The following is a 13,819-nucleotide window of genomic DNA, read 5'->3' as shown; positions in this document are numbered from 1 at the left end:
GGGCGAGCGGGCTTGGACGCGCTCGCAGACCACGAGTCCCGACAGGCCCCACCCCTTTGCGTCGCCACACGCAGAGCCTGCGCGGGGGGCGGGGCTGCGGCCGGGTAGGCGCGTCCCCAACGGCTCCCGCGGCGGTTCGAACTCCGTGCAGCGGTGTTCCCTTGTTCCCCGCGTGGAGTGTTTGATGCTTACACGCCCCGAGCTCGGGAGAGGGTACGAGGCTTCCGAACGCGGACAAGAGCGCGGCGCGAGCTGTTGTCAGGTGGGTCTACCTCCCAACTACGACTTGGGTGGTGAGTGACTGCTCCTTGGAGGGTGAAAACAGGCCTACCTGGGGGAGTTTTGTTCCTTTCCCTCCCAGCACCCTCGGACGCGCTTCGCGTCTTCACCCTTGCTGCGGACGCTGCTCTGCAGGCATTTATTTTACATGAGAAATCGGAGGAAGATGTCCTGTTTTAATCCGCTTCTTTTAGATGAACGTAGGATCAGTGCTGTTAAATTGAGAGTTCTTGGTAACTGGACCAAACGCCATAAATCTATAACCCCCTTCCCAAATGAGGGATCTTTTTTCGACTACAGCTCATCCTTTATGTACAAGGTTTATAAAAAACACCTGTTTTTCAGTGTTGACGGGTGTGCGTGAGCGTAGAGCTACCGACGCGTTATTAGGACCAGCAGAGGATCTGGTCAGGGCCTGTAGGTAGCATGATGCCCTTTTACACGTATGTAAAGGCAGTTAAAATAGACTTTTATAACCTACTATAAGTTGAAGGGAAGAAAAGTCTTCATTTGAAAATAAATGGCTCAGAAGGAAAAAAAAATTAAAAGCAAATGTATTCATTGGTACTTAAGAAGTTTTAGGGAATTGTTACATTAAGATACATAGAAGAAGGGCGCCTGGGTGGTTCAGTGGGTTAAGCCTCTGCCTTGGGCTCAGGTCATGATCCCAGGGTCCTGGAATAGAGCCCCACATCCGGCTCTCTGCTCAGCAGGGAGCCTGCTTCCCCGTCTCTCTCTGCCTGCTGCTCTGCCTACTTGTGATCTCTGTCAAATAAATAAAATAAAATCTTAAAAAAAAAAGATACATAGAAGACGTTGGATGTAAAACCTGATTTAGTTTAAACTTAATATCGAATGACATTTTGGAATTTATCTAGCTTGTCTGTACTACCCTTTTTTCCTTCACCATCCTATAGATGATGTTGAAAAGATAAAGCAGTATGGGGACCTGACCCATTGACTTTTGTATGGGAGAGTCTTCTCACTTAGGCAGAAGCAAATTTGTGCAAACGAAAGGGGAAAAAAGAAACATTTTCTCTGCTCTTACATAGCATCTCATTTAATTTCCTGCCACAGTTTCTTCCAAAAAGGTGAGGGTTTTCTTTTTAATCTTCCTTCTTACATCTGAGAAATTTTGTGTGGAGAATAAATTTGCTATTCTATTTTAGCTGGGTGAGGGGAGGGAAGGGCAATTCAGCAATCTTCATTTATTCACCGAACATACTGACCTTCTGTAAGTGCCTTACAGTCCTCAACATAATACATAAAACTCCTAACCTTTTGGAGCTTGAGATGTGGTCAGAATTCTAGAAGGGTGATGAAAGAGAGGTGCTACAATGACAAAGGTAAATGGGACCTGAAAGAAGCATGTAATTTTAAGATGCAGAAAGATCTACAGTAGTAGAAATTTTAAAGCCTTAGTTTTTATTACATTAATACGTATTTTAATACATAATGATTGTATGTGTTAATTGTTAATAATAAAATGTGGCCTTTTATCACGATTTTTATGGGTAAAGGTTATTTAGTAGAGAATGTCACAACTCTAGAGATACTCACCAGTTAAAGAAAGAAAAACTTTTCTTCATGTATTTCTGAGTTAACTTGCCAAATGCGATTTTGATCTCTATGATTGTGATGCGAATGTGTATGTTTTTTTAATTTTATAGCCAGTGTGAATGGGAGAAGGAGATAACCTTTATTTGGTAATAAATTGCCATTAAGAAAATATGAATGACTATAATGATACCAATTTTGTCAGATTTCCAGGGATTGTAACTTGATTTTATAGGTTCAAACAGCTCATCTTGAAATTGATCTATGAGTTAGAAATTACAGTGTGATATAATTAAAAGGTCTTTGGATCCTGATGATTTAGGTTCAGATCTTGTTCCCACCATTTACAGTTTATGTGACCTTAAGCAAATTATTTTATTTACCTTATTTTTAGTTTGTTTTAACTTTAACATGGAATAACAGTGTTTAATGTGCACTATTGCTAGAAAGATTAAATGTGCTTAGGAAAGGGGAACAATTGAACTTTCTATTTCCTTGGCTTTACACTGCAGAGAAATTCATTGTTACTGGGTTTTTGTTTTGTTTTAAATTACCATGAAAGATTGCACAACATTTGAGATAAATAGAAAAATAATGAGTTAAATTCTATTAATGTGAGAGTATTTTGACACCACAGATTCTTTCTGGCAAGGTACAAGAAATACACTTCTTTTTTTAAGAAATGGAATCTAGTTCATCAGAGTACTGTAATAAAGACAATGAAGAAGAAAGTTTGCTTGCAAATGTTGCTTCCTTAAGACATGAACTGAAGATAACAGAATGGAGTTTACAGAGTTTAGGGGAAGAGTTATCCAGGTACGTAAGTAAAATCACATATGCACATCAGAATATGACTTTAATTTATGAATGTAAAATGTATGAAGTCCATTATTATATATTGTGTTTTAATAGAATAGAATAGGAAATAATCTATAATTTTTAATGTAATTCTTGGTTTAGGAAAGAAAATAGAAGTGTTAGAGAAGTGTTTATACATTAAGTAAACACCTTTACTATATTAGGACTCAGAGTATAAAATATATGTTTTGGGCTTAATTAATCTTTTATTATTATGACTACTTTTTGAATCTTAAGTAATTCTAGCATAGAGTCTCTAAACTACACAGATTGTTCGTTAAAACTCATTACAATTTATTAAGAATTTTAGTTGAGACATTGCTCTAAGTTCATAACTGAATGTGATTTCCAGCACAACTTCAGGTGCTTTTCTTTCTGTTTTCTTATTTAATGTATAGAAATTTGGAGTGAATACTTAAATTAGGAACTAAAATGGATTTTTCTTTTTTCTCTAGTGTTAGTCCAAGTGAAAATTCCGATTATGCTTCTAATCTCTTAAGACCTGAAAAACTCATTCTGGAAGATCTTTCTCAGCCTAACCAGCTTGGACTTTTGAATCACATACCTTATAAAAAAGTTTGTAAAATGCCCACTGGCAGTACTGATTTTCCAAAAAAACCAAGAGATAAGGTTATTGTTTTTAGACCTGCCTACTTAAAAGTAACTTTAGTTTCAGACCTGTTTACTTAAAATACTTTTCCTTTGAGTTTTTTCTTTAAATGTCTGTTTATGTTTTCCATAGTCTTTTACCATTGTGCTTAAGACTCTTGAATTTAAATATTATGGTTCTTGTTGTGTCCTAACAAGAAAGTAGTTGCTTTGGTGTATAACTGTATTTTTAGACTTCTATATTTATTACCTTTTTGCAATTAAATGTTTTGTTTTCCCAAGTAAATGGTAACCCCTGTGATTTTTGGCACTATACATAATAGGAAATGAGTTATTTATTAAGTGGTTAAAATGTATTTAGTATATTTAGCCTGGGTCATGTGCTATATGATAGCGTAGCTATCCCTTTAGCTATCCCTAAATTTTGTGGATGATCTTAGACATCTTTACTGGTCTGGAACTTTTTCCTTCTGTCTTTTTTTTCCAGTCCTATTATCTACCTCCTTGTGTTTACCTTTCTTCCTTACTCAACCCTTCAATCTCCCTTTCCAATCTCTTTTTCCTGTTCTCTATTATCTCACTGCCAGCACACATGCATGCATCTGGTTGCATATGCTATCATAATCTTCTTTCATAAAAATGTGCTCTTCCCACTTCAGAAAGCTAACAGTTGAGAGGTTTTCTTTTTGTAAGAAAGCTGCTTATGAAGCTTTGTGAGCCTGCAAGTTAGAAAATAAAGTCAAATTCCATGTCTTCAAAGACTGTGTAATTCTGGGAAATTTGACCTATATTCTAAATAAAATTGCTGATCATTCTTGCTACATATATGCTTTAATTGAAATCATTGTGTTTTACCCTAAACAAAATAAAAAAACTAATGACAAATTGGAGGGGAAAATATTGGTAATGCCTATTAAAGACAGAGAGCTAATCTCTTTAACATGGAAAGAGCTTCTAGGAAGAAGATGAATAACCCAATAGAAAAAGGAACAAAAGACATGTATGAAACAGGAAATTAAAATGATCTTCAAACAAATAAAAAGGTGTTCAGTCTCATTCATAATAAGAGAAATTCACAGTGAAACTATACTTAGGTACCAGTTCATACCTATCAGATATTTGACACTATATTTTGCTGGTAATAGGAGGAGATAGGCATTCTCATACATTGCTGGTAGCAGTGCAGAATGATACAGCCCTTTATGGAGGGGCATTTGGTAATGTTTCCCCAAATCACAAATGCTCTTACTCTTGACTTGAGAATCCCACTTGTAGAAAGGTAAATGACAGGTATGCCTGCATAAGTACAAAAGGAGACTTTGTCATAACAGATTAGAAATACCTCAAGTGCCTATCACAGGGGATTGGTTGAATAAACATGCTGTGGAAACTGCAGCTCAGGTGGGGAGATGAAAGGAGTTTCTAACTATCTTGATTATGGAGAGATTGGCAGGATATATTTAAAAAAAAATGCAAGGTACAGAATGACGTATATAGAATGCTAGTTTTTGCATAACTCACTGTGAGGGTGGGTAATTTGTATTGCTTGCAGATGAAGGTAGAAACATGAGAAGACTGTTTAAGACCATAACTTAGCTTTCCTATATAGGCAGTTCCCCATTATTATTATTATTTTTTTTAGGATTTTATTTTTTACTTGAGATAGAGAAAGCACGAGTAGGGGCAGGGGCAGACTCCCTGCTAATCAGGGAGCCCAGTGCGGGTCTCAATCCCAAGACCCTGAGATAGTGACCTGAGCCATAGGTAGACACTCAGTCACCCAAGCCACCTAGGTGCCTCAGTTCTCTAATGTTTTTTCTGTATGATTGGTGTTATACAAAAATTTATAAATAAGAAACTTAAAGGAGTGTTTGGGTGGCTCTGTTAGTTAAGCATCTGACTTCCACTCAGGTCATGATCTCAGAGTCCTGGGATGGAGCCTCATGAGCCTCACGTTGAGCTCTGCTTCTCCCCCATCCCTCTTTCTCTTCTTCTCCCACTGCTTGTGCTTGCTCTCTCCCCCTCTCTCACACTCAAATAATTAAAATCCTAAAAAAAAAAAAAACCACTTGTTAAATGGTTACTTACCTACTAAAAATAGGAATGAGGCTTCTGTGTATACTTTTTATATAGTTTTGACTTTTGAAATGCATATTACTTTTTTAAGAATTAAATCATGTCTTAAAAACCTCAACCCTCATGAAAATAAAAATTTATTATAAAATATATATTCAGATGTATAACAAAAATGTGTATAAAGAATTTATTGTCCATTTTGTTGTTGATGGTCATTTGGATTCTTTCCATTTATTATCTCTTATGGACAAGGTAGGTATGAATAATTCTTATATTTTCAGGTGTAAAAGTTTTAGGTTTATACCCAGGACTAATATTGCTGAGTGTTAGTGTCTTCAGCTTTACTGGATAATACCAAGAACTTTCCCAAATTGTACCATTGTTTTTTAAGCTGTGCTTATTTATGTCCATATCCACCAGCCATGGAGGAGAGAGCTGATTGTCCCACACAGCCTTACCAGCACTCACTAAACATCTGAACTCATTTTCTGAGTTACTTAGTCATTTTACTGACAGTTGTTCATCATTTTCCATTACCTAAAAGGCTTAATGAAAGAATCCAAAATAGCTTGCTCTTTTTAATTTTTCAGATGTCTTTTTCATCTGCCCCCATGGACCAGGAGATCAGAAATCTTCGAGAGAAACTTAACAAACTCAGGCAACAGAATGCTTGTTTGGTCTCACAGAATCATTCTTTAATGACTAAAATGGAATCTGTCCACTTTGAATTAACACAGTCAAGAGCAAAAGTATGTTTTTTGAAGTGGTGACTATGGCAATGGAAAGTACTTTGAATCATTTTGATTTCGAATTGGAAAAATAGTCCATGTATTGCCTTAATGTGTTACATATAATAAATTTTATAATGATAATATAGGATCAACATGTTATGGAATCTAATTTACATGAGTTTAGTATCTGCAAATGATTTAGGAGAAATTGTATACTGTATGTATTTATATAAGTCAGAGCTTCTTAAAATCTTAAGATTACCAATTTATGTGGTTTTCTTTTTATAGAGAAAATATAGCTTATTTATCTTCCTTTTTAGATTAATACATTCCCATTGTTGAAACTTTGAAAATAGAAAAAGGGAGAAAGATCACCCAGTTTCCACCAATGAGAAACTACTTTATTGGCTTATTACATAGTTGAATCGAGACTGTTCGAATAGTTTTCTTTTTTCCTGTGTTTTTTAACTTCATGAATAGTCTGAGCATTTTCTTTTTTTAAGATTTTATTTATTTGACATAGCGAGAGAGATCACAAGTCGGCAGAGAGAGAGGGGGGAAGCAGGCTCCCTGCTGAGCAAAGAGCTGGATGCAGGTCTTAGTCCCACGACCCTGAGATCACGACCTGAGCCAAAGGCAGAGGCTTAAACTTCTGAGCCACCCAGGCAACCCTGAGCATTTTCTGATGGATAGTCCAAGCGTTTTCTGATATATTTACTCGGCTTCTCCACTGATCATTTTTTTAATCGTAGCATTGTTTCCTTATGTGATTATGCCATAATTTAATAACTCTCCTTTTAAGTGGCTAATTTTTTTTTTAAGTAATCTCTACACCCAAAGTGGGACTTGACCTCATGACTCCAAGTTGAAGAGTTGCATGCTCTACAGACAGCCAGCCAGGCGCCCTGAATGGTTTCCTATTTTTGCTGTATGATTGTAATTATACAAAAAATTAGAAACCAAAATGTCCAATAATAGAGTGATGGTAAATTACAATATATCCATGTAAGGGATTGCTACAAAGCTTTTTTTTTTTTTTTTGAGGTTGGTTAAATCAATTCTAAGATCCAAAGTTAGTAATATATGAAAAGGCACCTAGAACCTGCATAAAGCATTCAAAAACTGTTACCTAAAATATTGAGTGGTAGAGGAACATTACAGAGCAACACACATAGGCAGGGTGATCCCAGTTTTGCTTTTTATTAAAAAGAGCAAATGTGTCTATATATGTTTGTGTCTATGTATATAGGTATATATAACATATATAAGAATAGAAAGACTGCACTCCATATTGTTGATAATTTTGAGAGGGATTGGAATGTCTTGTCTCCTGTGAGGCTTTCACTATTTACTTTTATATTTGTATTGTTTTAAGTAGTAGGATTATGGGAGATCCTTATTTTTCTTTTGTGTGTTTTATTTTTTTAATTTTTAAATTTTATTTTTACTTTTCAAAGATTTTTATTTATTTATTTGACAGAGAGATAGAGAGCACTGGTAGGCAGAGTGGCAGGCAGAGGGAGAGGGAAAAGCAGGCTGTCTGCCTAGCAGGGAGCCCAATGCGGGGTTCCATTCCAGGATCCTGGGATCAGGACCTGACCCCAAGGTAGACACCTGACTGAGCCAGCTCTTTTGTATATTTTAAACAAAAAGTGCTATTGGAGAAAATTCCAGCCTAAGAAGAAAAAAAATACTCCAATGAACAGGAAACTTTTTTGTATTTGGGATTATTTCTAGGATAGAATTTTAGAATAACCAAATTACAGGGGAAATTTTTTTTCAAGATTTATTGTACTCTGCATTCAGTATTATACTGAGGTTGTTTTTTGTTTTTTTAACATTTTATTTTTTTGATGGAAAGTATTTTGTTTTTCTTGATTTCTCACAAGGTTACCTTTCACTATGTTTGTTTGCTATGTAATTTGTTCACCTTTTTTTTTTTTTTAAAGATTTTATTTATTTATTTGACAGAGATTACAAGTAGGCAGAGAGGCAGGCAGAGAGAGAGAGGAGGAAGCAGGCTCCCTGCTGAGCAGAGAGCCCAATGCTGGGCTTGATCCCAGAACCCTGGGATCATGACCTGAGCTGAAGGCAGAGGCCTTAACCCACTGAGCCACCCAGGCGCCCCTTGTTCACCTTTTTGGTTTACTAATTGTTTTAACTTTTCTACCAACTATAGATTTTTGCTTAAGTCATAGAAGCTTAATTATTTAAAGGCAAAGAGATATTAAGAGAATTTTACTAATAACTACCAAACCAAAACATAGCATTTTGTTCCTTTCTTTTAGTATGTAGACACACCAGTGGTTATTTATTGTATGTAGTAGTATAATTATTTATATTTTATTTTAAATATATAAATATATTTTATATTTTATTTTATATTTTATATTTTATTTTATATTTTACTTACCATGTCAGCATTTTCTACCTTGCCTAACAAAATATTTTTTAAGGAGACTCCCTTTCCTAGGGCAGGTCTTAGCTTTTGCTGTTGCATATATACCACTGTTGGAAATCTTGGGCTGAAATTCCTCATTGTGTCAACCAGTATATTCATAATTTATCTTTCCTAATGTTTGTTACACTTTTGGAGCCAGGCATCCTGCTTCTCCAAGCTTATTGCCCCTCAGGCCTGCTGTCCGACTGCTCTCCTGAGACTCGTCTTTGATATTCTAGGTTGGATCTACTGTCCCTGGATCCTGTGTCTTCTTCTTTTCTTGGTTTAGTCTTTCTTTAAGTGGAACATATTTTTCTAGTAACCCCCCCTTGCATGTCTTAAATGTCCTAATTTCTCCCCTACATTTGATTTTAGGTTGGAAAATTATTTTGCCTCAGGATTTCTAGGACGTTGCTTACTTGTCTTCTATCTTCTGCTACTTCTCTGAAAAGTCCAACGCCATTGTGAATCAGTTTTCTTAGCATGTAATTTTTTTCCATTTGTTTTTCCTCTTATGGTAGTTTTAAGTATATGTACTGCTGAAGCGAGCACATTATGATAGTTTTAAGGATCTTCCCTCTTTCCTTGGTGTTTCAAAGTTTCAGAATGACATGTCTTTGAGTAGACCTTTTGTTCAGTGAGGACCCTTTCAGGCTAAAATCTTGCGTTCTTTAGTCCTGGAAATTTTTCTTATGCAATCTCCTCAGTAATATTCTTCCCTCTGTTTTCTTCTGTTTTTCCTATTAGATGATCACCTCTACTGGCCCTCTAACTCTTTCTTTCTTTTTTTTTTTTTTAAAGATTCCATCCATTTATCTGACAGAGAGATCACAAATAGATGGAGAGGCAGGCAGAGAGAGAGAGAGGGAAGCAGGCTCCCTGCTGAGCAGAGAGCCCGATGCGGGACTCGATCCCAGGACCCTGAGATCATGACCTGAGCCGAAGGCAGCGGCTTAACCCACTGAGCCACCCAGGCGCCCCCTCTAACTCTTTCAACCTTATAATTCATTAAGTTTTTTTTTTTTCCTCATGTTTTCTATCTCCTTGTCTTCCTGTGATACTTTAAAAAAAAAAAAAATTATTTATTTATTTGACAGACAGATATCACAAGTAGGCCGAGAAGCAGGCAGAGAGAGAGGAGGAAGCAGGCTCCCCGCTGAGCAGAAAGCCCGACACAGGGCTCCATCCCAGCACCCTGGGATCATGACCTGAGCTGAAGGCTGAGGCTTTAACCCACTGAGCCACCCAGGCGCCCCCTGTGATACTTTTTAAGACATTTCCCAAAACTATCATCCACCTGTGTTGAATCATATTTTAGCTGTCATATTTTTTCATTTTCCAGAGCTTTCCCATATTCTCTAATTCTTTGCTTTGTATTGAATAATATCCTGATGCATCCTCAATTAGCTTTCTGCAGATTTAATGATGTGTGTGTGTGTGTGTGTGTGTGTGTGCGCGTGCGCGCGCGCGCATACTTGCCTTGCTTGCTGCCAGTTGCCTCTTTGTTTTGGCCTCTGACTTATATGTTAGAAATGTTTTTGCAGATGTTAGTGTTTTAGCTATTTATATTTAAGAGAAAGGCACTTAAATTCTGTTTAAAAGCTCTGTGTATGAAGGTGAAGTTTGTTACCCACTGAGCTTTATATGTTGGTGATACCTGAGGAGATGGCTCTTTTGTAGGGAGATACCTTAGCTCTTTCATCCAATGTCAGTATGTGAAGTCTTTTACTTTGGAGCTGTTGAATTTCTCCAGCAAAGAATCCTTTAATTTCCCACCTGTGGGATAGCCTTAAATCAGATGAAGTAAGTAGTTGGAAACTGACCATTTTATATTAATCAATTTGTTTATTTATAAATACTTCATCCCTGCTCATCATTCTACATAGTTTCCCAGAGTTCTAAACCTTTCCTGTTCAGTTTCTCCAGATAATAAATTTTCTCTCTCTTCCTGATAGGCCATCATTTGATTGTTGGTGTTTTAAGAATGGGAAAAGGAGTGTTGACTTACCAACAGAGATTTTGAGCTGTACTCCAGGTTTTCTTTCCTGGACCTACGCTTTTCTGTATTTTCTAGGTTTTCTCTAGTAAGCATGTATTCTAAAATTACATCTTAAAATGTAAAAAGATTCAATAGGTATTTTTTTGTTTACTTTTTTATGATTTGATCTTTTATATTTAATTTTCTGATTTATGTGAAATTTATCTTCTTGGATGTTGTTAGTAGAGATTCTCCACCCCCGCCCCCAAATAGCTAATCAGTTATCTTGGAATATTAAGTTGAAGATAATGGCAGGAACTTACATGCTGACACTGATTTGTGATGGTGATATGCTCATGTAAATGTTGATCACAAGAATAGATAGGGTGAGCTTCACATTGACCAGTGATTAGGGAGTTATATTGGACACCCTCATCAGACAGAAAAAGAAACAAAGGACCAATTAGATTAATTTATCTTCTGACATGAAGTGCTCTAAAAGTTATTTTGTTGTTGTTTTAGGTTTCTATGCTTGAATCTGTTCAACAACAGGCAGCCAATGTGCCAATCTTAGAAGAACAGATTATAAATTTAGAAGCAGAAGTTTCAGCCCAAGATAAAGTTTTGAGGTAAGTATACTTTTTATGGCTTTAAAATTTTTATTTCTTCTGCTTTTTGGTATATCTTGTGAAATCTGAACCCCAATAAATCTGTAGTGTCCTGTAGACTGTCTTAGAACTTAAGGAATCTGTTCTACAATCCATCATACCTCCTCTTGGCTCCAGGATGCGTGATGTTTAAGGGGACTAAAAAAAGACTAAATCTTAGCTGAGATGCTTATTTACATGCTTTTATTGAAAATGAACTCGTTCATTTCTTGCCTCACATAGTAGTACATACTGGTGCTTCAGTGGGAGGTCAAGAAATAAAATAGAAGGAATCCGGCATCTTATAATTTATCCCCTTCTTCTGCTTTGAATAAAATGAGAACTGTATGTGTACTAAATAGCCCATTACATCGTTTTGATGATTCTCAAAGTGTAGTTCTGGGACCAGAAATATTAGCATCTTCTAGGAACTTATTAAAATTGTAGGTATCAGGGGCACCTGGCTGGCACAGTCAGTTGAGCATCCGACTCTTGGTTTGGCTCAAGGTCGTGATCTTGGTTGTTAGTTTGAGCCTTGTGTCAGAATTTCTGCTTGAGATTCTTTCTCCCTCTCCCCCATCTCCCTCTCTCTAGAAAAATTAATTAATTAATTAATCTTTCTAAAAAAATTGTAGATTTCAGGTTCTGTCTCAGATTTACTGAATTACAAATTCTAAGAGATGAGACCCAGCAATCTGTATTTGAATAAATCCTGCAGGTCATTCTCATGTACCCTAAAGTAATTTTTCATTACCATCAGAGTCTTGTAATTTCTTTGTATTACATGTTATTTTCATTTTATTCCTAGGTATTTTATATTTTTGGTTGTTGTGAGTTTGTTCATGTTCTGTTCATTGATGGTATATAGGAAAGCTGTTGCTTTTTGTATAATATAATTATTTTGTAATTAGAACTTTTTGTCATAATCTTTTATTCTAATAATTTATCATTTTTAGTCTCCTGGATTTTCCAGGCAGCTAATGATAGTTTCAGCAAAAGAAAGAAAATATTGTCTTTTCAAAATTTATACTTAGTACTTTTCATTATTATTTTTGTAACTATTCGAGAAATCATTGGATATAGTAGTGATAATAGTCATTCTTATCTAGTTTCTGAACTATATGGTTATCTTCTAGTATCTGACTATGAAATATGATATAAGCTGTAATTTCAGATATATGTATTATTTCATTCCTTATAAAGATTCTTAGTAAACAGATGATGAATTTTGTCTATCTCTTATTAAATAATGGTTTCTCTTACCTCAGTGATTTAAAATGATAGAATTCCTAGTATTGAGCTATTCTTGCATACGTGGAATAATCTCTTTAATAGCCTTTAAAAATATCCTTTTTTGGTACGTCTCGGTGGCTCAGTTAGTTGAGCATTGGGCTCTTGGTTTCTCCTCAGGTCATGACCTCATGGGTCGTGAGATGAACACCACCTCCACCCCCTGTCTGGCTCTGCAGGGAGTCTGCGTGAAGGTTCTCTCCCTCTGCCCATCCCCCCACTTGCCCACACGTGCATGTACACACTGTCTCTCAGTAAATACATCTTTAAAAAATATATCTTCCTTTATTTAATAGGGAGGCCGAAGATAAATTAGAGCAGAGCCAGAAAATGGTGATTGAAAAGGAGCAGAGTTTGCAGAAGTCCCAAGAAGAATGTATAAAGTTAAAGGTGGACTTACTTGAACAAAGTAAACAAGGAAAGAGGTATGTGTTTTCAAAGCAAATTTTAAAACAAATTGTTTTTATAGAAGGAAAAAGAATATATTACCTATTTAAAATCATAGCTAATTTTTTTTTTTTAAAGATTTTATCTATCTATTTGACACACAGAGAAAGATCACAAGTAGTCAGAGAAGCAGGCAGAGAGGGGGCGGGGGGTGGGAAGCAGGCTACCCTGCTGAGCAGAGAGCCCAGTTCGGGGCTCGATCCTAGCACCCTGAGATCATGACCTGAGCCGAAGGCAGAAGCTTAACCCACTGAGCCACCCAGGCGCCCCATAAAATCATAGCTAATTTTTAAAGTGAAAAAATTTAAGTAACCTGGTGGTAGGATAACTTAATATTCTTTTTGTCTATTAATTTTTTTTTCATTTTCTATTAAAAATTTCATATTACTGGCATTCTGGATTGGGATTAGAAACCTGATAATGATAGTCAGTGTATTGATATTTACTTATTTCTGAAATTAAGTTTTATGACCTACATAAAATTCATGAGGAAGTGTAGTTGGGTCTTCTTTTAGGAATACATAAGTAATGCAGAAGTATTTATTTTATATAAAACACGTTTTAAGATAAAGTTTTGTAAGTAGCCTTGACTAAGGAACCGTTAACTCTTAATGTCAATTAACTTGTAAACGAATAAAGATTTAAATTTTTTTGGGACTCCTGGGTGGCTCAGTTGGTTAAGCAGCTGCCTTTGGCTCAGGTCATGATCCCAGCGTCCTGGGATCGAGTCCCACATCGGGCTCCTTGTTCTGTGGGGAGCCTGCTTCTCCCTCTGCCTGTGCTCACTCTCTCTCACTTTCTGACAAATAAATAAATAAAATCTTTAAAAAAAAAAAAGATTTAAATTTTTTTAGTTTAATAATATTTTCTAATATCATTATATAATTTATAGCAGTTTTACACAGGA

At 36.1% G+C, this 13,819-nt stretch overlaps 1 protein-coding gene across 1 annotated transcript in view; it reads left to right on the top strand.

Moving 5' to 3' along the window:
• The first annotated feature begins 22 nt into the window (after positions 1–22).
• The window catches only part of CCDC18 (coiled-coil domain containing 18), a 112,966-nt gene continuing 99,169 nt past the window's right edge, over positions 23–13,819 (top strand). The window contains 7 exon segments of the mRNA XM_047725455.1: positions 23–262; positions 1,197–1,370; positions 2,474–2,652; positions 3,150–3,324; positions 5,970–6,128; positions 11,051–11,157; positions 12,762–12,890. Of these exon segments, the coding sequence (XP_047581411.1) occupies positions 2,519–2,652; positions 3,150–3,324; positions 5,970–6,128; positions 11,051–11,157; positions 12,762–12,890 (704 nt within the window). The 5' untranslated portion in view covers positions 23–262; positions 1,197–1,370; positions 2,474–2,518.

Source organism: Lutra lutra, chromosome 4 (assembly GCF_902655055.1).
Source record: "Lutra lutra chromosome 4, mLutLut1.2, whole genome shotgun sequence".
Taxonomy (NCBI): Eukaryota; Metazoa; Chordata; class Mammalia; order Carnivora; family Mustelidae; genus Lutra; species Lutra lutra.
This window is presented reverse-complemented; position numbering and strand designations above follow the sequence as displayed.